Source organism: Pan paniscus, chromosome 5 (assembly GCF_029289425.2).
Source record: "Pan paniscus chromosome 5, NHGRI_mPanPan1-v2.0_pri, whole genome shotgun sequence".
NCBI lineage: Eukaryota > Metazoa > Chordata > Mammalia > Primates > Hominidae > Pan > Pan paniscus.
Genome location: NC_073254.2, coordinates 139,028,129 through 139,053,572, shown reverse-complemented (window position 1 = coordinate 139,053,572; position 25,444 = coordinate 139,028,129). Strand labels below are relative to the sequence as shown.

The 25,444-nt window shown below is 39.7% G+C and overlaps 1 protein-coding gene across 9 annotated transcripts in view; it reads left to right on the top strand.

Annotated features, from left to right (window-relative positions):
• The window catches only part of FAM184A (family with sequence similarity 184 member A), a 117,988-nt gene that overhangs the window by 38,072 nt on the left and 54,472 nt on the right, over positions 1-25,444 (top strand). For all 9 annotated transcript variants that reach the window (XM_003827590.7, XM_034962780.3, XM_034962776.3 and 6 more), the window contains exons 2-5: positions 12,151-13,005; positions 13,871-14,006; positions 16,784-16,965; positions 20,001-20,198. In XM_003827590.7, the coding sequence (XP_003827638.2) occupies positions 12,151-13,005; positions 13,871-14,006; positions 16,784-16,965; positions 20,001-20,198 (1,371 nt within the window). The remainder of the gene's footprint in view (positions 1-12,150; positions 13,006-13,870; positions 14,007-16,783; positions 16,966-20,000; positions 20,199-25,444) is intronic.

The window sequence follows — 25,444 nt, the reverse complement described above, 5'->3', positions numbered from 1 at the left end:
TTGTGCCTTAACTGAAGTTGCTTTCCTCGTAGTTCTTGACAACTGACTTTGCCCTTTTATGTCTTTCTAATTACTGCAATCTTTATCCAGTTCTTTCTACTGAAAACTTATTATGCCATGTCACAGTATTCTGTACTATACAGCTTGACACTTAATATATATTATCTAAAAATTGTCTGCCATTATCTTTTATGCCAAAATAAAAATATGTTTTATTTTGAGCAGGTCTGTTTTGAGAAAGATTAAGAACATTCATACTTTTCTTTGCCAGAATGCATATAAAAAAGTACTGAGCATTCACAAAATGTTTGTTGTTTTGATTTTTGTTGTTGTTGAAGTATGGTAGCACAGATCCCATTGCACAGATCCTGAATCATAGCTGTATAGTAGGACTTCTGCTTGCTGTTTGAGAATTCAAGTTAAATCTGGGGAAACAGATGTATTCCACATTACCATACACAAAGATACCTCCAACATTATTAGACTTTATCAATATTTTCCAAAAGATTTCCCAGCAATAATTATAGAATCATACAGCGAGGAAATATATCTTTAAAGACAATTTCCCAATGCAATTGGATTTTAAAGTTCTTTTAAAATTAGAGTTTTATAGTGCCCTTGGCTTAAGTAAAATCCAAATGAGCTCCTTTTGTGAACTGTCTTGTAAATGTTTCATTTGGACACACGTCTGTTGCTGACATTCATTTGATTACATAATGTACGAAGAATGGCTTTTGTCTTTTGATTTTCCTTTCTAGTTAAAAAAAAAAAAGACACTGGACCAAGGGAAAAAAAAGACGTGAATCATTTATGGGGCTGAACTATTCTGTGTAGGTAGCATTTGTTCCCATTCTATTCACGTTGAACTCCAGATCTTCAGTGCATCTCTCTAGTAGATCCTGTTCTAGTCATTAATAGGAAATAGATAAGTGACTCAATATTTTATATTAATATGGTGTCAACGAAAAGAGTCAAACTCTGTAAAATATTTGAAGAGATGTATTCTGAGCCAAATATGAGTGACCAATGTCCCCTGATATAGCTCCAGGAGATCCTGAGAACATATGCCCAAGGTGGTCGGGCTATAGCTTGGTTTTATACATTTTAGGGTGGCATAAAACATAAATCAGTATACGTAAGATGTACGTTTGTTCCATTGGGAAAGGTGTGACAACTCGAAAGGAGGGTGACAGGGTGGGGGTTTCTGGTCATAGGTGGATTCAAAAAAAATTTTTTTTGGCAGCTGGTTAAAAGCGTTGTTACCTAAAGACCTAGGAGTGTCTGGGTTAAGATAAGGTTGTGGAGATGAAGGTTTTATCATGCAGATGAAGCCTCCAGGTGGCAGGCTTCAGAGCTCTTATCAGACCTAAAAAGATGCCAGACTCTTAGTTAATTCTCTCCCGGATCAGGGAGAACACCTGGAAAGGGAGGGGGATTCTCCACACAATGTAGATTTTCCCCACAAGAGACAGTTTTGCAGGGCCATTTCAAAATATGTCAAATAAATATATTTTGGAGTGAAATACTTCAGTTTCTTTCAGGGCTTGCTGTGTGTCCTGTAAACCTGGCTGGAATTTGGTGTCTTATTGCTACAAAAAGTCTGGTTCATCAGTCTTAAAATCATTGTTTTAATGTTAATTCTTGTCAGCTGTCCCTGAATTCCAGTGGGAGGAGGGTATAATGAGGTATATGTGACCCCCTCTTCCTATCATAGCCTGAACTAGTTTATCAGGTTAACTTTGGAATGCTCTTGGCCAAGAGGAGGAGTCCATTCAGTTCTTTGGGGAACTTGGAATTTTATTTTTGGTTTACAGTGGGTTAAAAGGTTTTGTTAAAATCCTCTTTAAATGTCTAACCGGCCAGTTGCTTTTTCTTCCACTCTCACAGCCTTTTAAAAAACATCCTTCCGTAGTTGTGAACAGTCTAATTCTGACCTTTGGCTCACAAACTCCACTCAGGAAAAGAAAGGACATGTGGTCCACAGAGACAGCTGTTATTACTCAGGCGAGCCCTCCTAAAGGGCTTGCCACACAGGAGTATGTTGGTTTGTCTTAGGGACTAAACCTTTTGTAAACAAAATTCATTTTCTAATATTTTTTCTTATCTCTTAATACTGAGTCAGACATTACAAAAGAAGAACACTAGTTTAGCATAGGGTTGGGGGAAAGGTAGTATAGGAAAAGCACACTGATGAAATGTGCCCTGATAATGTATTAGATACTGTAAGCAGTGGTAGGTAGGATGGATTGAGAAGCCACAATGTAAGATTTCCACAAAGAGAAACTTGACATTAAAAACCTATAAAATAAAGACTATAAAAATATATGCATTCTAGAAAATATCTAGCCTAGGCTCTCTAAAAAATGTTAATATGATGAAATAAAAAAACAAAAAGCAAAGGTTTTTTTTAAAAAAAAAAACTATATATTAAAACAGACAAAGAATATGACGACTCAATACAATGTGGGATCCTTGACTGGATCTTCATTGACAAAGAAAAGCTACTGTAGATTTCACTATTGGCATAATTTGGTGAATTTAAATATAGGCTCTGTGTTAGATAATATTCTATTAAGTTAAATTTCCTGGGAATAATAATGCTACTGTCTTTGATCTTATGAAACAATGTACTAAGATATTTAGTGATGGGTTCTGATAGCTGCAACTTATTTTCAAATGATTCAGAAAAAAGAAAATTCATGCATATGTGTATACAAATGCTTGGTGGTGAAAGAGTTTGGGATTTTTCTTTCTAACATTCACTTTGCACTAAGCGATACTCTACAAGTTTTGGTTCTTGCATTTTTCTTTAGAATGTATATTCGTTTATGATCTCCTCATTTTAATATTTTTTCTTTCATCTACCTCATTTTATTAGCCTGAGGTACTTGGGACTATTTCTTGGATTTAACTCTCTCTCTCTCTCTCTCTCTCTCTCTATATATATATATATATTTTTTTTTTGAGACAGAGTCTCACTCTGTCACTCAGGCTGGAGTGCAGTGGCATGATCTCGGCTCACTGCAGCCTCTGCCTCCCAGGACAAGCAATTCTCCTGCCTCAGCCTCCTGGGTAGCTGGGATTACAGACGCGTGCCACCATGTCTGACTAATTTTTGTACTTTTAGTAGAGATGGGGTTTTGCCATGTTGGCCAGGCTGGACTTGAACTCCTAGCCTCAGGTGATCCACCCATCTGGGCCTCCCAAAGTCCTGGGATTACAGGTGTGAGCCACCGCAGTGGCCTAATTCTGTAACTTCTTTAGTTTCTTTCTTTCTTTCTTTCTTTCTTTCTTTTTTTTTTGAGACGGAGTCTCACTCTGTCGTCCGGGCTGGAGTGCAGTGGCATAATCTTGGCTCACTGCAACCTCCACCTCCTGGGTACAAGTGATTCTCCTGCCTCAGCCTCCTGAGTAGCTGGGAATACAGGCATCTGCCACTACGCCCAGCTAATTTTTTGTATTTTTAGTAGAGACGGGGTTTCACCATGTTGACCAGGCTGGTCTTGAACTCCTGACCTCATGATTTGACCACCTTGGCCTCCCAAAGTGCTGGAATTACAGGCGTGAGCCACCGCACCTGGCCTTTTCTTATGTTGCAATGATTGATCCTGTCATCCAGATAATTTAGGTAGCATAAATGTGTGCTGTTATTGATCACCAGTAAAATAGGTAAGAAAATATGGAAGGATTTGTGCAATTTCATCACCTCCGAAGCAAGCCAGTTTTAAAAACATTTTATTAACATGCCCTTATACAGTAAGGATGACATATTGAGATGTGGTGCTAATACCCCGGCTCCAAACAGTGACCCATTTTATAGAAACATAAGATTCCCTTAGTAAGCTACTTAGGGCTCATCAGGAATATTTAATAATTTTTTTAATAAATTGGATAATTTGCAAAAAAAATTATATTTATAAGGCTGGTCTGGGAGTACCATTGAATATAAATTGAGGTACAGAGGTTTAGTGTATGTTCCTGCTCTGGAACCGATAGAATAGCCTCTGGCAGAAGGAAGTAACCCACTGTTTTTGAGAAGTTTGAGAGTTTTCAATATTCTTTAACTCTGATGTCTTATGGCTCAAGTAACCTTTTGGTGATTAGCTCAACTAGAAGAATTGAAGATTTAATAATACAAACATTCTCTTTGTTTAAAATGTACCAGATCTTTTTTTAAACAATTACTGAATCCAAGATTACTCTTTTATTAACTTGGTAAGCTACCTTTTGCCTCATGTAGTGGTTATGTATTCTGAGGGAGAGTCTTTTCCCACCCTTTTTCTTCCCTTCCCTTTCCACCTCCCTGCTCCCTCCTTTCCTCTTTTCCTCCCTTCCTCCTCCTCCTCCCCCTCCCTCTCCCCCCTCTTCTCCTGCTCTTCTCCTCCTCTTCCTCCTCTTCCTTCTCCTTCTCCTTCTCTTCCCTCTCCCTCTCCCTCTTCCTCTCCCTCTTCCCTCTCCCTCTCCCCCTCCCCCACCCCCTCCCTGGTCTGGAAGGGATAGAGAAGCAGTATCCAGAATTTAATAGTAAAAAAATGAGACTGAGACTGGCAGTCACTGTTAACGTATTAAAAAGGTTTAATATTTTCTGATTATAATAGGAACATACATTCATTATAGAATGTGTAGAAATACTGAAATCTCATCAGTAAAAATTTGGTTTATTTCTTTTCTTTTTTTTTTGTTTTGAGACAGAGTTACTTTGTTGCCCAGGTTGGAGTGCAGTAGCACGATCTTGGCTCACTGCAACCTCCGCCTCTCAGGTTCAAGCAATTCTTCTGCCTCAGCCTCCCAAGTGTCTGGGATTATAGGCACGTACCACCATGCCCAGCTAATTTTTGTATTTTTAGTAAAGATAGGGTTTTGCCATGTTGGCCAGGCTGGTCTTGAACTCCTGATCTCAGGTAATCCGCCCACCTAGGCCTCCCGAAGTGCTGGTATTACAGGAGTGAGCCATCGTGCCAGGCCTGGTTTATTTCTTTACATATCTGTATCTATATATCTGTACTCACTTTTTCCTCCTGTAAAATGGGATCTTATCGTATGTAACGTTGTATACTTGCCTTATATCATTTTTTCTTATATTGTGAAATACTCTTCCAAATGAAATGTGCTTTTGATGGTTTCATGGTATTACACTGTATGAATATACCATCATTTATTCAGTGATTCCCTTACCTTAGCAGTGTTAAGCCTGTTGGTGTAATATGCAACAATTAAGGTCCAGTTAAAATATTTTACATTACTAAGCTAATATATATCACTTTAGTGAATGTATGTTATTACAAATGTGCTTTATTACTCTTTCAGTGAATTTATCTTATGACTAATGAGTTAGATTTTAATGGGAACGTATTTACATATTGCCAAGATATTATTCAGCTTGAGCTGCCATAATGTAATAACCTAGACTGAGTGGCTTAAACAATAAAAATTTATTTCTTACAGTCTGGGAGCTGGGAAGTCCAAGATCAAGGTAGCAGCCAATTCAGTTCCACAGTGAGCGCTCTGTTCCTGGCTTGCAGGTGGTCACCTTCTTGATGTGTCGTCACACTGCAGAGAGAGAGCAGAGGCAGTCTCTCTGGTGTCTCTTCATGTAATAGCACCAGTCCCAGAATGAGGGCTCCACTTTGTTGGTCTCATCTCAACCTAATTACCTCCCAAAGGTCCCGTCTCCAAACACCATCATATTGGGGGTTAGGGCTTCAACATAAGAATTTTTGAGGAAGGCAATTTGGTCCAGAGCAGGCATAAATGAGGACTATTTCAGAAACTTCTTATTTTACCTAAGTATCATGTTAAACCTAGGATCTAGAATTGTTCTCATTTTACCTGGGGGAAAGATTATCTGATTTATCATAGGAAAAAAAAGATTTATCATAGGAAAAGTAAAAATTACTATTGCTTATTCATCATGAAATACGTAGTTAAAAGTAAAAGATTTATAGGAAAAGTAAAAATTACTATTGCTTATTCATCATTAAATACGTAGTTAAATTATGCATCATTGGCATAAAACGGAACTATGAAATGTTACATAGTTCATAAAATGAACTATGAAATTGCTGAAATGATTCCTATACTATTCCATTCCATGAATGTTCATAGTTCCATAAAAAGTGCAAATGTCTCTTAATGTCTTTTAAAGTACTTTATGAAAAGAGACTTTAAGAGAGTTTTTTTTTCTATTTGTAAAAAAATAGCCAATTTTATGGGTGATTATGATCATTTACTAAAGTTCCTTTTAAAATTAGTCTCACCCTCTCCATAAATAAATAATACAACTAATAAGGAAGTCTTACCATGTTTTAGTGCCTTACATATATATTTTTAAATAGTTACATAACATCAATTTTTGAAATTTCAGTGATCAGTTGATCTTATATCAATGGTGCTACTAAGGTAGATAATACGATCTTTATTTAATATTTGAGAAACTCAAAGCTTGAAGAAATTAAGTGATTTTATCTAGTGTCAAACCTTTGTTATATCTTCTGTATGTTCAAAGAACATAGGGAATTTTTATATTACCTTGATCTGAAAAATAGTGTTCAGAGAAAGACACTAATAAATAGTTACCTTTATAATTACATAGAAAAATGAACAATTAGAGGATACTATATCCAGTTAAGCTCAACTTGAAAATTCATATGTAGCATTCTTACTTAAAAATAAGTTAGTAGTGGTGTATTTCAAGTGATCACTAATGAAAGCAGTATTAATTTGTTATTATGTTTGGCTTCATTTTGTTATTTCTTTTTAAGTTTTTAGAAACTTATTTAACATGGCTTTCCTTGGGAAATACCAATATATGGTCAGCATGAATATATATTCTTTTATAAAATATGCTTCCAGAATCTCTTAATTGGTTTTCTCAGTGTATGAGTGGTAGTGGAAAGAACCCTGTACTATTTAATAGAGAGTAAACCAAGCTATTGCAAATTTAGATCTTTTATTATTTTTTATTTGTGGCTGCCAGTTTTGGCTGATAAGATGGCTTTTCTATGTATAGATTAGAACAGGAGTTTGTAATAAGGTGTTTTCCACAACTACTCAACTTTGCTGTCATAGTGGGAAAGCAGCTATAGGCAATACATAAACAAGTAGACATAACTGTGCTCCAATAATATTTTATTTATTAATACAAAGACAAGCAGCAGCCATATTTGGCCTACAGGTTGTAGTTTGCTAACTCCTGCATTAGAATGTCAAGTGAAATAAAAGCTCCTCACTATAATATTTTTTAAATTATTTGCCATGTTTTGTTTACTTAAATCCTATTCTAACTTAATGCTTTAATTTGTACATTTTTCTTTTTAAATTTCACCTTTTTGATTGCTACAGTGCTTTTATATCTTCAGCTTCTTTTTAGGCTCTCTAATATCCTCATACATCTTTCCAACCTTATCAAGACTCCTCCAAATTTAATTACATATTTACTGACAATCAGGAGTGAGTGAGGTGAGGCAATGGAGGTTCTAGATATAAAGAAAAGATAGACTCTTATGGATTTGGGTGGTCATGGAAGACTCATTAAAGGAGGCAGGACTGGAACTGATTCATCAAAGCTTCGAGGGAAATTTAATATTAGAAAAAAGAGAAGATTATTTCAATAAATTGTTGACAAGGGGAAACTCACATATTTCCTCCTTCCCTCATTTCATCTCCAAAATATGAATTCCACCAGGGACTGGTTCTTTCCCAGATCATTTCCTGGAACAGAATGCACAGAATGCTAATGATGTGACTTAGTTCTCTCTTTGGATTTTACCTCGTTGAATTCTCTTTTCCTTCCTTGTGGCTAGGACTGACCAGCCTTGGAAAGGCCTGAAGCCTGTGGCCTATACAAGCTTTGCTCTAGGCACTCTAGCAAATGGGCTTCTCTCTGGCTGGTTGGCTTGTTTTTCCTTAGTGTCCCTATTTGAGATAGGAAAAAACAGTTTTTCCTACCCTTACACTGGATAGAACACATAACACCTCACCTCTGGTCACCAAAATGTGTGTGGATTTTCTCTCCCAACAACCAGTTCTCTAGTGGACACCAAATGAGTATACTATAATTCAGTTCATTTCTGACACTATCTGCCTGAAGATAGCGTCAGATTCCACAGGTTAAAGGCTCAATCCCACAAGACTGCCCTCATTCAGATGCCAACTGCAAGTTCTTCTGGCAAAAAAATAAGTAGAGGGTTCACACTACCCTCCCTTGGGTTGGATTAATTTGCTAGAATGGCTCTCAGAACTCAGAAAAACATGTTTACCCCCATTTATAGGGTACAGAAGAAGTTAGTTAGAGGGAAGAGATGCATAGGGCAGGGTCTGTGGGAAGGAATGTGGAGTTTCTTTGCATTTTCCAGGCATGCCACCCTCCCAGCACCTCCACGTGTTCAGAAATCTGGAAACTTGACTTTTGTGTTTTTATGAAGGCTCCACTGTGTAGGCATGGTTGATTAAATCATTGGTTGTTGGTGATCAGCTCAACTCTCAGACCTTGTATCCTCCCTAGAGGTCCCTGTATGGGGCTGGAAGTTCCAACTGTATAGTCACATGATGGGTTCCTCTGGCAGCCAGCCCCAATCCTGAGGCCTTCCCAAGAGCCCACTAGGAGTCATGTCATTAGAACAAAAGATGCTCCTATCACACAAGAGATTCCAAGGGATTTAGGAGCTCTGCTGTTAAAGAACTGAACTGGAGTCTGCTCAACTGGCACAGTGAAAACACACATCAAGGTTTTTGCAGTGACAGAAAGTTGCCTATTGCAGAGTGCTAAGCAGGAGGGGACCAGCCAGCTAAATGCTCAAATCCGGCCTCCCTGATGGCTTGCAGGCAAGGATTTTTAGGCTTGCAGGCAAGGATTTTTAAAGGCAGGGGTAAATTTCAAGAAAGCAGAAGCTACAGGCAAAATCATAAATCAATACAAGGAGGTTACACATTGGCTTAAGCTTAAAAGGGCAGGACATTTGAAGTGGGGGGCACTCACAGGTGGTAGGTAGATTCAGAACTCTTCGGATTTGCAGTTGATTAAGGAAGAGAAGCTTTGTTTAAAACATTTAAGTTCAGTAGAAAAATGCTGACTTGCTAGAGGGAATGACTTTCTCTAAGTTCCTCAGGAAGAAACTTACTAATAAAACAAAGGGTAATAGCTAAAATTTAGTCTTCATTTCCCCCTTATCTGGAGTCTGTATGCCAGCACATCCATTCAGTGGGGTTTCAAGCCTCTAAAAGACAACTCAAGGATGTATGTTAGGATGTTATCTTTAGTTTCTGTAGGAAAAGCAAACATCTCTGGAGCTTTAACTTCCTTGGCTGTTGTTCTTAGGATACTGCTACCTTTTCGTTTAACAAGTTACTGAATTACCTCCGGGGCTAGCTAGATGCCTGGAATGTTTCTTAAAGGAACTTTGGGGTTTTCCTTTATTTCCATGTTTGGGGGTTTGCAGGTCCCTAAAAGGAGAGGTGGGGTCCCTGCTATATTTCACTGTGTCCAATGATCCTATCGCACAGGAAATTACAAAAGTCTTAGGAGCTCTATGTCAGGAACTGGGGGCAGAGACCAAATATATATTTCTTATGTAAACCAAAAAGTATGTGAGACAGGTCTCAGTCAATTTAGAGGTTTATTTTGCCAAACTTAAAGACCATGGTCTGTGACACAGCCTCAGGGAATCTTGAGAACATATGCGCAAGGTGGTTTGGTTACAACTTGGTTTATACATTGTAGGGAGACAGAAGTTACAGGCAAAGACATAAATCAGTATGTGTAATGTTCAGCCTGGAAAGTGGGACATCTCTAGGTGGGCGTGAGGGAGGTTTTAGGTCATAGGTGGATTCAGAGATTTCCTGATTGGCAATTGGTTGAAAGAAGTAAGCCCTGACTAAAGAGTTGAATTCAGCATAAAGACATGCTTGAGTTTAGTTAGATAAGGGGGTTGTGGACACCAAGGTTCTTGTCATGTAGATGAGGCCTCCAGGTAGCAGGCTTCAGAGAGAATAGATGGTAAATATCTCTTATCAGACCTTAAAAGGTGTCATGCTCTCTGGAGAAGACCGAGTATGGGAAGGAGATTCTCTACAGAATGCAAATTTACTTTACAGGAGGCAGCTTTACAGGGCCATTTCAGAATATGGAATGTCAAACAAAAAAATTTTAGGGTAAAATACTTTGATTTTCTTCAGGGCTTGCAATAAAATACCAAACTCCAACCTGACTCTTGGTATAGTATCACATGATGTTGTTTGGAATTTGGTATTTTATTGCTATGAAGAGTCTGTTTTGTCAGTCTTATGATCTCTGTTTTAATGTTAACGTCGGTCAGTTGTGTCTAAATCCCGAAGTGTAGAGTGCAGAAAAGCCCAGCATGTCCAATCCATAATGAGGCATGTCTGACCCCTCCCTTTCAGTCATGGCCTAAACTATTTTTTCAGGTTTCTTTGGGGTCCACTTGGCTAAGAGGAAGGTCCATTCAATCGGTTGGGGGCTTAGAATTATATTTTTGGTACACTTGTTATATCACAGATCCTTTCAGTCTTTTATGGCCATTTGACTTGGTGGGCGGATATGACCCAAGGGGATGGGAATAGGAAGTCAGTCAGCTTTCTTGCCTTATAAGCTACCTTTATGAGTAAATGTGTAAACGAAGGAGTCCTGCTTGGGATCTGTGTTACCTTATTGGGAACATAATTTGGAATTTGAAATTACGGTTTTTTAAAAACAGAATGTGAATACGTACTTCTGTTCACATTTTTTCCTGTAGACTTTGCAAAAAGGGATAGCATGGCAAGACAGATGGGTTCCTGCCATCTCTCAATCTTTTTACCTTTGGTATGATGGCAGACTAAGCGAGTATATGGACAGGGCCACTGGATCTGGAAGACAAAGCCCTATGTGGAGAAAGTGATGCCCCTGTGTTGAGGCAGCCTTCTTGTTTCTTCTGCAAGCACAACTGCTGTCCCAGACAGTGACAGCCTATCTTTAGCGAGTGGGATCTGGAGTTACTGTGGTATTTGGAGAGCCAGCCAGTCTGCCACAGTTACCTCAGGCTGCATGAATAATTTCTCTACAAAAAATGGCAGCAGTTTTCCATCATAACTGCAGTTTCTGGTATCTGATGCTGGAATTCATTTCTAAAGCCAGAGTAATATCACATTAAAATGAGCAAATCTCCAGACACTGATTTTTAGCTGCTGGATTTTTTGATTGTATAGTGTTTACTTCTTTTCGCTTCAGGGGAAAGAAAGTGGGCTCATCTCAAAGCCTTAAATAACAGTCATGAAAATTTCACCGTCTGACCACAGTGGCATGATGGAGGGCATCCGAGGAACAGAGGGAAGGAAGGAGAGTGTTACCATGCAGGGAATTTGTTGTCATTTGAAATTAAGGTTGGGACATCTCAGTGAAATCATTAAAACCTAGGAACTAAAATGAAAATAAAGACCTGTACTCAAAACTCTGGCTTAAGGAATTGGGTTGCTTGGAGGCAGAGAGAAAATTAGCCAAAGAGTAAAACTACAGCATTTGAAATATGAAGAGAAAAAGTACAAATTGGATTTTATAAAGAGATCACTAGAAACTTGAAGAGAGAAGAGGATCAGCTTTAGAAGCAAACTATAGGGGAATTGGGAAAGGAAAGTTTAAAATTTGAAATATTTAAACAGGCCATTACAAAGATAAAAGGCTTTTGGGAAGACTTAGGGCCTAGGGCTTCTCTTCATGTGAAGCCTCTCGTATCTCTAGGACACCAATATAGGGCAGAGTCTTACTATGAGACTTTTTCTCCTGAACACCCCTTCACAGTCCCCGGTAAGCTAGATTGGGACATATGAGAACTCCTTTCTCTTAGGCCAATTGCCTCCTTTGTCCATTTCCTCTTTGCTGTTTCATTTGTAGTAAAAAATAGTCTTAAATTTGAATGTTTTAAAATTATAACTAAAAAGTCTTCAAATACAAATCTTAAGACTGTGCTAAGACAGAAATTTGCTAAGCAAATCAATCTATGAGTACAAAAACAATTGCATCAAGCTTCCATATTTAACATTAGCCGTAGCCAATATTATGTGCATAGAAAAATATCAATCCAAATGAAAGAATTGACTTCAAGTTAGAAAATAATATGGATTCACAATCCTTCTCCCTTCTTATTCAAAACCATGCAGGTAATATATGCTTTAAACACTAAAAATGATGAGCATGAATCTGCAATTCAAGCCCTCAAAGATGCTCATGAAGAAGAAATTCAACAAATTCTTGCTGAAACAAGAGAAAAAATATTGCAGTATAAAAGCAAAGTAACAGAGGAGCTAGACCTTAGAAGAAAGATTCAAGTTTTAGAATCATCATTAGAAGATCACATAAAAATGAAGCAGCAGGCTTTGACAGAATTTGAAGCTTATAAGCACAGAGTTGAGGACATGCAACTTTGTGCAGAAGCCCAGCATGTCCAACGCATAGTGACCATGTCTAGAGAAGTCGAAGAGATTAGAAGGAAATTTGAAGAAAAATTACGGAGCTTTGGACAACTTCAAGTACAGTTTGAAAAAGACAAACGATTGGCATTGGAAGACTTGCAAGCTGCTCACAGACGGGAGATACAAGAGCTATTGAAGTCACAGCAGGATCACAGTGCCTCAGTAAATAAAGGCCAGGAAAAGGCAGAGGAACTACACAGAATGGAGGTGGAGTCCCTAAACAAAATGCTTGAGGAGCTAAGACTTGAACGGAAGAAACTAATTGAGGATTATGAAGGCAAGTTGAATAAAGCTCAGTCCTTTTATGAACGTGAGCTTGATACTTTGAAAAGGTCACAGCTTTTTACAGCAGAAAGCCTACAGGCCAGCAAAGAAAAGGAAGCTGATCTTAGAAAAGAATTTCAGGGACAAGAAGCAATTTTACGAAAAACTATAGGAAAATTAAAGACAGAGTTACAGATGGTACAGGATGAAGCTGGAAGTCTTCTTGACAAATGCCAAAAGCTTCAGACGGCACTTGCCACAGCAGAGAACAATGTTCAGGTAAGTAAAGAATATTATATTCAACACATGGATTTTTTTTCTTTTAAAAATATTTGTTTTGTAGGCTGGAGAGCAGTCTGGCCCACTTAGAATCAGTGGCTTCACACCACTTAGGCTTTTTTTTTTTTAACTTTTCCTGCTTTTCCTTTGTGAGAAAAATCAATGACAGGATAATTTGTATTACCCTGTAGTTGTTATTTCAGACTTTCAGATATTAGGGGCCCAAAAAGACAAGCTTAAAACCTTGTCTAATTATTGGCTAGGCACAGTGGTACACACCTGTAATCCCAGCACTTTGGGGGGCCCAGGCAGGAGGATCGCTTCAGGCCAGGTGTTAGAAACCAGCCTGGGTGAGTGAGCTTAGCGAGGTAATACGCTGTTTCTGGGGGGGGGACAATATTGCTAATTATTTACAAAAGGATTTTAATATTGGGCTTAAAGTTTAAATACATTTTTTTCTTTTCCTTTCACTAATAATGGTTTGCCTGCTAGCTGATATTTAGAATTTGATCAAGAAATTGCTTGCTTTCTAAACCTGAATTTAATAGGGGTATTGCACAAGTCTGGGGGGAAAAAATGCCAGAAGTCCACAAGTTTTGTTTTGTTGGCTTAGAAAATTTCATAGCCATGTTTTTAATATCTGTGCAACATTAGAATGGATTAGAAAGTGTGGAATAGCCTTTCCTGATTGGGTCATGTTTATGAAAACATCAAGTTATAAATCACTAATACTTACAGATTTAAAAATTGGTATATAGTTTAGTATGACTTCTGAATAAGAGAAAGCTGACCCTTATAATTTAAATGAATTATTTAGCTTAGTATTATTCCTGCATTTTAACAATGGCTATTTAATCTTTCTTAGGTTCTTCAAAAACAGCTTGATGATGCCAAGGAGGGAGAAATGGCCCTATTAAGCAAGCACAAAGAAGTGGAAAGTGAGCTAGCAGCTGCCAGAGAACGTTTACAACAGCAAGCTTCAGATCTTGTCCTCAAAGCTAGTATGTGTGACCACAGTTTTTGATGTAATGCTTAGCTAAAATCAACACTTTATTTATTTTTTTTTTTGGAGACAGAGGCTTGCTCTGTCGCCCAGACGGGAGTGCAGTGGCTCAATCTCGGCTCATTGCAACCTCTGCCTCCTGGGTTCAAGCAATTCTCCTGCCTCAGCTTCCTGAGTAGCTGGGACTACAGGTGCCCGCCACCATGCTTGGCTAATTTTTTTGTATTTTTAGTAGAGATGGAGTTTCACCGTGTTGCCCAGGCTGGTCTCGAACTCCTGAGCTCAGGCAGTCTCCCCGCCTCAGCCTCCCAAAGTGCTGGGATTACAGGCATGAGCCACCACACTCGGCCCCAACACTTAAATGTTAATTTAAGGTAGCATTTATTTTTTCTTCTAACATTTTAAAACTATTTAGACTGTAAATATGTTAAAGGACTCAATATGTTACTAATTACTTATAAGATACACAAATATTTTTTATTTTTAGGAATATATTTTTATAGAAAACTTGAGAGTTTTCCTTTGTGAGGAAAAATACCAATAGCAGGTAAAATACCAATAAAGTAGTCACTAAAAGAAAAATGGGCTGGGCATGGTGGCTTACACCTATAATCTCAGCACTTTGGGAGGCCAAAGTGGGCAGATCATTTGTGGCCAGAGGTTTGAGACCAGCCTGACCAACGAGGTGAAACCACATCTCTACTAAAAATAACAAAAATTATCTGGGCATGGTGGTGCACACTTGTAATTCCAGCTACTAAGGAGGCTGAGGCATGAGAATTACTTGAACCTGGTGGCAGAGGTTGCAGTGAGCCGAGATTGCACCAGTGCACTTCAGCCTGAGCAACAGAGCAAGGCTGTATCGAAAGAAAGAAAGAAAGAAAGAAAGAACGAAAAATGAAGCACACTTTTCAAGAGGTGTTGTCCTTTAAAAATATACATTTTATTTTATTTTATTTTTTGAGACAAGGTCTTGTTCTGTCACCTAGACTGGAGTGCAGTGGCATGAACACAACTCACTGTAGCCTGGACTTCCTGGGCTCAAGTGATCCTCCCACTTCAGCTTCCTGAGTAGCTGGGACCACAGGCATGCACCACCTTGGCTGGCTAATTTTTTAATTTTTTGTAAAGACGGGGTCTTGCCATGTTGCCTAGGGTGATCTCAAACTCCTGGGCTCTAGCAGTTCTCCCACCTTGGCCTCCCAAAGTGCTGGGATTTCAGGTGTGAGCCACCATGCCAGCATTTATTTAGTTTTTAGAGATGGGATCTTGTTCTGTTGCTCAGGCTTGAGTGCAGTGGCCTGATCATACCTCACTGCAGCCTCAAACTCCTGGGCTTAAGTAATCCTCTTGCCTTAGCCTTCCCAGTAGCTGGGACTCTAGGTATGCCACGGGCTAACTTTTTTAAAGATGAGGTCTCACTGAAAAAATACACATTTTAAAGTGCTCAAATTAGTTGAACTGTTTGTAAATTACAGCAGTTCATTTCTTAGGGCTTGTTACTAAGGTTCATTTTTACATACTAAAGCTGACTTGCCTATTTCTCAAGTGGCTGGTATGCTTTTTCACAACCATTACTGGAGGAAGTGGGTGACTTGTGTCAGTTCTGAAGTTATATTTTGTCTAAGTGTTTAGTGTGCCCAGGAAGGCTGTTTGAGCTGGTTCTTTGAGGATCTCATTTGATTTTGATTGGCTTATCAGTGAATCTCAGATTTTCCTTCCTCTAAAGTAGTTGTTTTTAATAGCCTTTAGTGCACATTGGAGTGACCTGAAGGGTTTGTGAAACTACAGCTGCTGGGCCCCACCCTCAGAGTTTCTGATTCACTTTTAGGTCTGGGGTGGGTCACATTTCTAACCAGAGTTCCCAGGTGATACTGGTGATGCTGGTCCTGGGTACTTTGAGAACCTCTGCCTTAAACTATCCTTTCTATGAGACCTTTTTCTTCACTCACTTTCCATCTCTCTGTCTCTCCTCATTTTTCTCCACCTTCCCTGCTTTTTGCTGTCATTTAAGAGATTCTTTCATAACCTTGCTGTCTTTATCTGTGTCTTACACCACCTTAGTTGTTGGTTGGTTGGTTGTTTTTATTTGGAGATGAGGTCTCGCTATGTTGCAGGACATAGTGCAGTGGCTGTTACAGGTGCAGTCATAGCTCACTGCAACCTTGAACTCCTGGGCCCAAACAATCCTCCCATCTCAACCTCCCAAGTGGCTGGAACTACAAGCTCCACTTTAGGTCTTTATCCGGCCTCTTGCCTGAAACAAATTCAATTTCAACCAAACTGCTCTCTGCCATCTTTGTTTCCTACATACAAACTTCTTCCTTTTTATGTTAGAATTTGAAAATAAATTAGAAAAGAACGAATCACTCATTTTGGCGCCACAGTGTCAGTCAGTGCATCCTCTCCGTCCTTCTTTTATTCCCAGGAGACTTTCTTATGAAGCCTACCGAGGAGTTGCGCCTACTTCAACCTGTTTAGCTTGCAATCTTAAAAAAACAAAAACAAAAACAAAACAGTAAAATGGTACGAGGTGCAGGAAGCAACATTAATCATGTGAAAATGACGTTTTAATTTAAATTATTCTAGTGCGCTAAGAAGTATTTTCATGTAAATATTTCCATTTTATGTAGTGAAGAAACAAAAGGAAAATTTGTATATGTAGACCATTTATTTTACTTAAGTATAAAGTACAGTTGTGTTATTAAATTTAAACTGTTTATCTCATAGTACAACTGATTTTTAAATTGAAGGGATTTTCTTTTTGGGGGATAGGTCATATTGGAATGCTTCAAGCAACTCAAATGACCCAAGAAGTTACAATTAAAGATTTAGAATCAGAAAAATCGAGAGCCAATGAGAGATTATCTCAACTTGAAGAGGAAAGAGCTTTTTTGCGAAGCAAAACCCAAAGTCTGGATGAAGAGCAGAAGCAACAGATTCTAGAACTGGAGAAGGTAAAAAGTAATGGACACTCCATTCCCCCCGAAAGAGTTCCGTTTTTCTCTTTTTCAGATTTGAAGTATTTGGAGTATTTCTTGCTACTCCCCAGTAACAATACATTTCCTACTTTAGTAGTTATTTTTGGTTCTAATTTTGAGGAAATGGGTATATAGCTAGACTATCCTATGCTGTATGTATGTTCAAAATATGTGGGTAACAATCTATATAATATAAAAACTTAAGACATTTCAACCTATTTCAAGCCAGAAATTGAATAAACTCTTATTTCAGTGGAGTGTATACTTATAATCATTATTCGTTTTCTATTAATGAAATATATTACTGCATATCCATGTAGGAAATTTCTGTAGAACTGAAAATATGACAAGCTTCAAGCTCTGAAAATGTATACCAAGATAATTGAATTTCTAGTTTAACAAGTGAAACATCATTTATAGAGTAATTGCTGAATATGTATTCCAGTTTTTCAGATGCCGACAATACCAAGTGGGAGTTTTGGACATACTTTTCTTTCTCTTTCCCTCAACGTCTAAGTATTTTGAAAATGTCTATTCTCTTTGCTCTTTACTTACTTCCATTCATTCCTTAACCTGGTGCAGTCCTCTCTGACCATCAGTCCACAGAATTTGCTTTTGCCTCAGCCCTCAGTGCCATCCTGATTGGTGGACTTGGTGGATCATATCTTACTGTGGTACTCACTACCCACTGATTTACAATCTCTCATCTCTTGGTATTTCACATTCTTTCACATTTTTCTCGTACCTCCTTGGCCTTACAGTCTTCTTTGTGAACTTCCCTCCTCCATCTGTTCCCTTACCATTGATGTTTCCAGTATTTTCATCTAATTCTGCGCACTCATTCATTCCAGTAACATCAACTGTCACTTATTCAGTGATAGCTTCTAAATCTTTAGGTCCAGGCCAGACATTTTCTCTGAATTTAAGTCTTTTATCCTTTCCACTAGATATCTCCATTTATGTTTTTCACAAACATCAAGTTACCATGCCCAGAACTTTCTCCTCTCAAAAGTACTAAGTTTCTTTTACTCCTTATTTCAACCAATAGCACCACTGTCTATCTAGTTGCTAAATCAAAAAGCTGAAAGTCATTCTTGATTACTGTTTTCTCAGCCCCTTTATCTGTTACAGAGTCCTGTTGGTTCTACTTCCTTAATATATCTTTATTCCATCCTCCCCTGCTCATACCCATTTATAGATCCGAGGTTTAGGCACGTGTCATTGCTTGCCTGGATTATAGTCACAACTGCCTAGCAGCAATCTCTGATTTCAGTTGGCTCACCAGCCTGCTTCCAAGATGATTGTTTTTAAAAGTATATAATTTGCTTAAACTTCAGTGATTTCTCAGTCCCTTCAGAAGAAAATTCAGAGTTCTTGGTGTAAAAGACCCCATCTCATTATTTTATTCCTGCCTACTTCTGAGCCCCATCTTTCACCACTTTATCACCTTGTATCCTGTATTCTATCCAGACTGCTTAGCTGCACAGACTTTCTGTCTCCCTAAACTTCCCCATCTGGTTAGCTACTTGCCATCTTTCCAATGCTGCACAACAATAGAAACAGTTATGAATGTAGGCTTTTGACAACAGACCTAGGCTTGACATTTTCTTATCATTAATTTCCTCTGGGGTTGTTGTAAGAATTAAATGAGAGAATGTCATCACCAGCTCAGATGCTTTCTCTTCTGAAAAGCCTTCCCTGATATCTCTCTGTCTCTGTCTTTGTCTCTCTCTCTCTGAAACACACACACACATGCACACGCACATGCACTTTCTCACCGCGTCCAAGTTAGGCATCCTTCTAATATACTCCCATAACACGGGATATACATCTGCATTAGTTCATTTTGCATTGCTGTAAGGGAATACCTGAGACTGGGTAATTTATGAAGAGAAGACGGATATTTGGCTTGCAGTTCTGCGGTCCGTGCATGAAATGTAGTACTGGCATCTGTTTCTGGTGAGGCCTCAGGAAGCTTACAATCATGGTGGAAGGAGGAGGGCAGCCAGCATGTCACAGGACAAGAGAGAGAGCAAGAGAGAGGAAGGAGGTGCTAGGCTCCTTTAAACAACCAGATCTCACATAAACTCATAGAGTGAGAGCTCACTCATTATTGCAAGGACCACCAAGCTATTCATATGGGATTTACCCCCATGATCCAGACACCTCCCACTAGTCACATCTCCAACATTGGAGGTCACATTTCAACATGAGATCTGGTGGAGACAAAAAAATCCAAACCTGTGTCAACATCCCTTTTTCATAGAACTTATAAAACTATATTGCCATAGTCTTTGTATTTTTTTCATTATTAGAACTGTGAATGCCCAAAAGGTACGTAATTGGCATTCAAAATTGTATTGAGTGATATCCTTTGAATGGGTTAACTGGTAAGCCATTTTGTGTACTATTCTGACATAAAAGGAAGCTCTTTACTCTTTTTTTTTTTTTTTTGAGATGGAGTCTCGCTCTGTCGCCCAGGCTGGAGTGCAGTGGCGCAATCTCGGCTCACTGCAAACTCTGTCTCCCGGGTTCACGCCATTCTCCTGCCTCAGCCTCCCAAGTAGCTGGGACTACAGGCACCCGCCACCGCGCCCAGCTAATTTTTTGTATTTTTAGTAGAGACGGGGTTTCACCGTGTTAGCCAGGATGGTCTTGATCTCCTGACCTCGTGATCCACCCGCCTCGGCCTCCCAAAGTGCTGGGATTACAGGCGTGAGCCACTGCACCCGGCCCAGCCCTTTACTCTTAAGCTTGCAGATGTATTAACTCACATTTGGTCTAATATGATAATAGTCTATTTTATCTCTTGCTTTAAAATTTTTGATTTTGTATGGGCTCCCCTTTCACTTTCTGAGAACACTAATGATTTGTTGTCATGTTTCATAGTCTAGATCCTGTAGCACTCAGTTTATTCAAGCTTCTATATTTATAGGGTATTCAAATTACCCTAATAACAGTAATGAAAAAAGCAGGTGCCGATTATTGATCTTTGTCTGTTTTAATTTTAGAAAGTAAATGAAGCAAAGAGAACTCAGCAAGAATATTATGAAAGAGAACTTAAAAACCTGCAAAGTAGATTGGAAGACGAGGTGACTCAATTAAACGAGGCCCATTCTAAGACTTTGGAAGAATTAGCTTGGAAGCACCATATGGCAATTGAAGCTGTCCACAGTAATGCAATTAGGGATAAGAAAAAACTGCAAATGGTGAGTAAAAATTTAATTTATCATTGCATTGTAAATTGATGATATTTCTGTAGTAGTGTGTCCGGAATTGGTGGGTTCTTGGTCTCACTGACTTCAAGAATGAACCCGTGGACCCCCGCGGTGAGTGTTACAGCTCTTAAGGTGGCGCGTCTGGAGTCTGCCCCTTCTGATGTTCAGATGTGTTCGGAGTTTCTTCCTTCTGGTGGGTTGGTGGTCTCGCTGGCTCAGGAGTGAAGCTGTAGACCTTTGCGGTGAGTGTTACAGCTCTTAAGGTAGCGCGTCTGGAGTTGTTCGTTCCTCCCAGTGGGCTCGTGGTCTTGCTAGGCTCAGGAGTGAAGCTGCAGATCTTCGTGGTGAGTGTTACAGCTCATAAAAGCAGCGTGGACCCAAAGAGTGAGCAGTAGCAAGATTTATTGCAAAGAGTGAAAGAACAAAGCTTCCACAGTGTGGAAGGCGACCCGAGCGGGTTGTCAATGCTGGCTCGGGCAGCCTGCTTTTATTCTCCTATCTGGCCCCACCCACATCCTGCTGATTGGTAGAGCCGAGTGGCCTGTTTTGTCAGGGCGCTGATTGGTGCATTTACAATCCCTGAGCTAGATACAGAGGTTCTCCACATTCCCATCAGATTAGTTAGTTACAGAGTTTCACACACAGGTTCTCCAAGGCCCCACCAGAGCAGCTAGATACAGAGTGTCAGTTGGTGCATTCACAAACCTTGAGCTAAACACAGGGTGCTGATTGGTGTGTTTACAAACCTTGAGCTAGATACAGAGTGCTGATTGGTGTATTTACAATCCCTGAGCTAGACATAAAGGTTCTCCAAGGCCCCACCAGAGCAGCTAGTACAGAGTGTCGATTGGTGCACTCACAAACCTTGAGCTAAACACAGGGTGCTGATTGGTGTATTTACAATCCCTGAGCTAGACATAAAGACTCTCCAGGTCCCCACCAGACTCAGGAGCCCAGCTGGCTTCACCTAGTGGATCCCACACCGGGGCTGCAGGTGGAGCTGCCTGCCAGTTGCGCGCCATGTGCTCGCACTCCTCAGCCCTTGGGCGGTCGATGGGACTGGGCGCCGTGGAGCGGGGGCAGCATTCGTCGGGGGAGGCTCGGGTTGCACAGGAACCCAAGGAGGCGGGGGAAGGCTCAGGCATGGCGGGCTGCAGTCCCGAGGCCTGCCCCGTGGGAAGGCAGCTAAGGCCCAGCGAAAAATCGAGTGCAGCGTCGGTGGGCTGGCACTGCTGGAGGACCCAGTACACCCTCCGCAGCCGCTGGCCCGGGTGCTAAGCCCCTCACTGCCCGGGGCCCGCAGGGCCGGCCGGCCGCTCTGAGTGTGGGGCCCGCCAAGCCCACACCCACCCAGAACTCCAGCTGGCCCGCAAGTGCTGCGTGCAGCCTCAATTCCTGCTTGTGTCTCTCCCTCCACACCTCCCTGCAAGTTGAGGGAGCCGGCTCTGGCCTTGGCCAGTCCAGAAAGGGGCTCCCACAGTGCAGCGGCGGGCCGAAGGGCTCCTCAAGTGCCACCAAAGTGGGAACCCAGGCAGAGGAGGCGCCGAGAGCAAGCGAGGGCTCTGAGGACTGCCAGCACACTGTCACCTCTCAGTCCAGTGTGACCTATATTGTAGAGCAATGATTTGCTGCTGCTGCTGCTGCTTTTTTTTTCTTTTTCTTTTTTTTTTTTTTGAGACAGAGTCTCGCTCTGTCTCTCAGTCTGGAGTGCAGTGCAGTGGCACAATCTCGGCTCATTGAAACCTCCACCTCCCAGGTTCAAACAAGTCTCCTGCCTCAGCCTCCTGAGTAGCTGGGACTACAGGCGCATGCCACCACACCTGGCTAATTTTTGTATTTTTAGTACAGACAGGGTTTCACCATGTTGGCCAGGCTGGTCTCGAACTCCTGACCTCAAGTGATCCTCCCACCTCAGCCTCCCAAAATGCTGGAATTATAGGTGTGAGCTACCGCACTCAGCTGATTTCCTTCATTTTGATGGTTTCTGTCTTGTAATCATTCTTGAAGTCACGGTTCAAAGAGTAACATACCTGGTAGTTCTTGAAATGAGATATAGCTTATTGAATTGATTTAAGACATTGCTACTTCATATAAGCCATAATAGAAACACTGTTTTTGTTCTTGAGCTGTCTCTTCATGAGACAATCTAATAGATGTGCTCTTCAGGAAGCCTCAACTAGTTGAAAGTACGTATTCTCTTGTAGATAGTTTTCTTCTTTGAGAAAAAGATTTATGTTTTGTTTTGTTTGTTTCTTCCACAATTAAGTATTCAGCTTGCTAATAGTAATATATGACAGACAGAATTGCAGAGTAGAAAAAGCAAAGTATCTGACAGACCTTGGCCTTACACTGAGCTCTTTGCCTATTAACTGTATTACTTTGGGCCTCAAAAGCTATGCCTTAGGCTCCTCATCTGACAAAAGATATGATCCAACTTAAAATGTTCCTTCGAGGATTAAGTCAGATAAAGTGTTGAGTACCAAGCCATGTTCTAGCACATGATGATAAAAATTAGTTATTAGTACTTCTTACTATGTACCACATACTACAGTAATGTTTTGCATCTTTTAAAAATTTTAATTCTTATGACACTTTGGTTTGATTTCTCTACACATTTTACTGAAGAGGGGATGTGCTCAAGCACATGCAACTAGTAAGACTCAGTCAGGCCTTGAACTCAGGTTCCAGATCTGTCAAATCCCAGACATCTAAATACCATCATGTAGGCATTTAGTAATGATGGTTGTTATATATTTCACTAATGGTACTTTACAGTTTACAAAGAGCTTTTTTATATATACCTTAATACTTACGACTTGGAGATTAAAGTCATTTTTATTATATAGATGGTAAAATAGGTTTAATAAACCTCAATGATTTCGTGAGAGCCACAGCGCTATTAAGAAGAGATAGGATATGAATTGAGATCTGCCTCAGTGTACTTTCCTTTTGTGATATGACTAGTTGGGAAAAATATTTAAGACCTAAACTTAATTTAAAATTCAAATAAAACTTCCCGTTAGAATGTTATTTCTTACTAAACTTACTACTATATGTTTATGTAGCCAGAGACAAAAATTAACGACATGTTATTTCTCAAGACTCTGACTGTAGTATTCTCTGTGCCAGGTCACTATTCCAGAACCAGTTTGCACAGCATTAGTTAGTGAGGCATGTGCATGCTTAGCAATTCTGGGTGCCTGTATCACGTGTTCAGAGTTTTATAGAAAAGTGTTTCATGGTAACTGCTTCTTCTGTACTCTGTTTCCTAGCTATCTTTTGGTATTATTTTTCATTTCTACATTCATTTTCACTGTAGCCACTTTCTTTCTTATTGGAATATTTAAATTGCATATGTCTTGCCTTTAGCCTTTATTCCTCTCTATTAAGTTATAAGTGCTAGAATTGAGGCATCTTTCATCAACGTCATTTTTACCTCATTACTTTACTCCTCATTATCCCTTCACCTGATTAAATTTTAATTTTCTAGCACCTGCCTTAAGCTAATTAAATTTCTTAAAGTCTTTCTTTAAAACATGGTTGCCGTAAGACAGATGACATGAAATTTCCTATATGTGAATATATTCACCACCCTACTGCAGCATTATTTCTACCCTTCTTTTTTTTAATCAGAGTAACTTGTGTATCACTTGCTCTTTCTTCCACTCTTGCCTGTCTACCTCATGTCTGAACCTAAGCTGAAACCAGCCTCCTTCCAAAATAGTCTTCCTCTAGTGTCAGATTCTCTCTTAAGGAACATTTAGCTGAAGACGACTTCTCTTTTCTTATTATTCAGTTATTAAAAAGGATTGTACTGTCCATAACTGTAGTTGACCCACCACAACTGAGAGTGAATATACAGAGAACCCATGCAGAAAACTGTTAACATAGGAGGCTTGAGGCTACCATCCTTAGAAAGGCAAGTTGGCCCTTGGCTGGCATCTGGGAACTTGGATTTCTGGAGATCCCCCCATTCCCTAATAAGAATGACTCACTGGCCTAAGCTGTGGCCTAACCACACAGCCAATGTGGTTTATGCTGAACACCTGCTTTCCTTCTGGGAATCTGGAATTTTGACATGTGACAGGAAGATGGTACCTGTATGATCAGTCGCCCATAAAAAACCTGGGTACTAAGTCTCTCATGAGCTTTCCTAGTAGACAACATTTCACACAAATTGTCACAGGTTGCTGGAGGTATTCAGCCTGTCTTGTATAAGGACAACATTTCACACAAGTTGTTACAGGTGTCTGGAGGTATTAAGTGTGTCCTGTGTGAGAGGGCTTTTGGAAACTTTGTACCTGTGTCTGGTTTCCGGCAGACTTCACCCCATGTGTCTTTTTCCTTTGTGGTGTGTGCTTTGAGTCCTGTGCCATAATCACAGCCATGAGTGTGACTATACCCGTGAATGTAAATCATCAAACTTGGGTTTGTCTTGGGGTCCTCTGACACAGAACCCTATTGATTCTTCTTCTCATTTTACACTACAGAAATATTGAACTGCTTGTAACATACTGTGCTCCTTTGTCCCTTTGTGGTGTGAAAAAGCCTTAGCACATGCTTTTTCCCGTGCCTAGAATGTGATGTTCCCCTCCTGCTCCATCACCTTTTCTTCCTTCAAACCATGCTTAGGAATTGCTTTCTCTCTAAAGGTTTCTCTGCCAAGCTAGACGTTATTAGTTCCCCTTCCATATACTCCCGTACTCCCTATGCATGTCTAATTTAGTTAATATTCTTTAATTGTTTGATACCATGAGCTTATTAAGGGCAGGCTCCATATCTTATTGCCTTTGTTACCCAAGTGTTAAGTAGCATGCCTGGCAAATAGTAAGTGATCTTCAGTAATTATCAGTTTTACCAGTTTTGCTCTTTAATTTGCCTTCATTTTATACTTGCTCATTCTCTACTGTGTTCCAGTGCTAGACCACTGATTTGTAGAAGTGTTACTGGATTTCATTTTTTATGCAAACATAAAAGAATTTGAGGGAAAAAAAGAATTTTGAATTCAAGAGGTAATTAGAATTTTTTATCTTTTCTGTTTTGGACTTCAGCTTGATCTAGTCCAGTCACATGTTCTCACCATTTAAAAAAAGTATAACTACATTATAAATGAGTCAGAATGATAGAATCTAAGCCACTATGGGTGTCACTGTTAATTCAGATATTGTTAATTAAGGGTAAGGCTAATTTGAAGAGCAAAGTTTCAAAATACAAAACAGAATAGTCTTTTTCTTAGA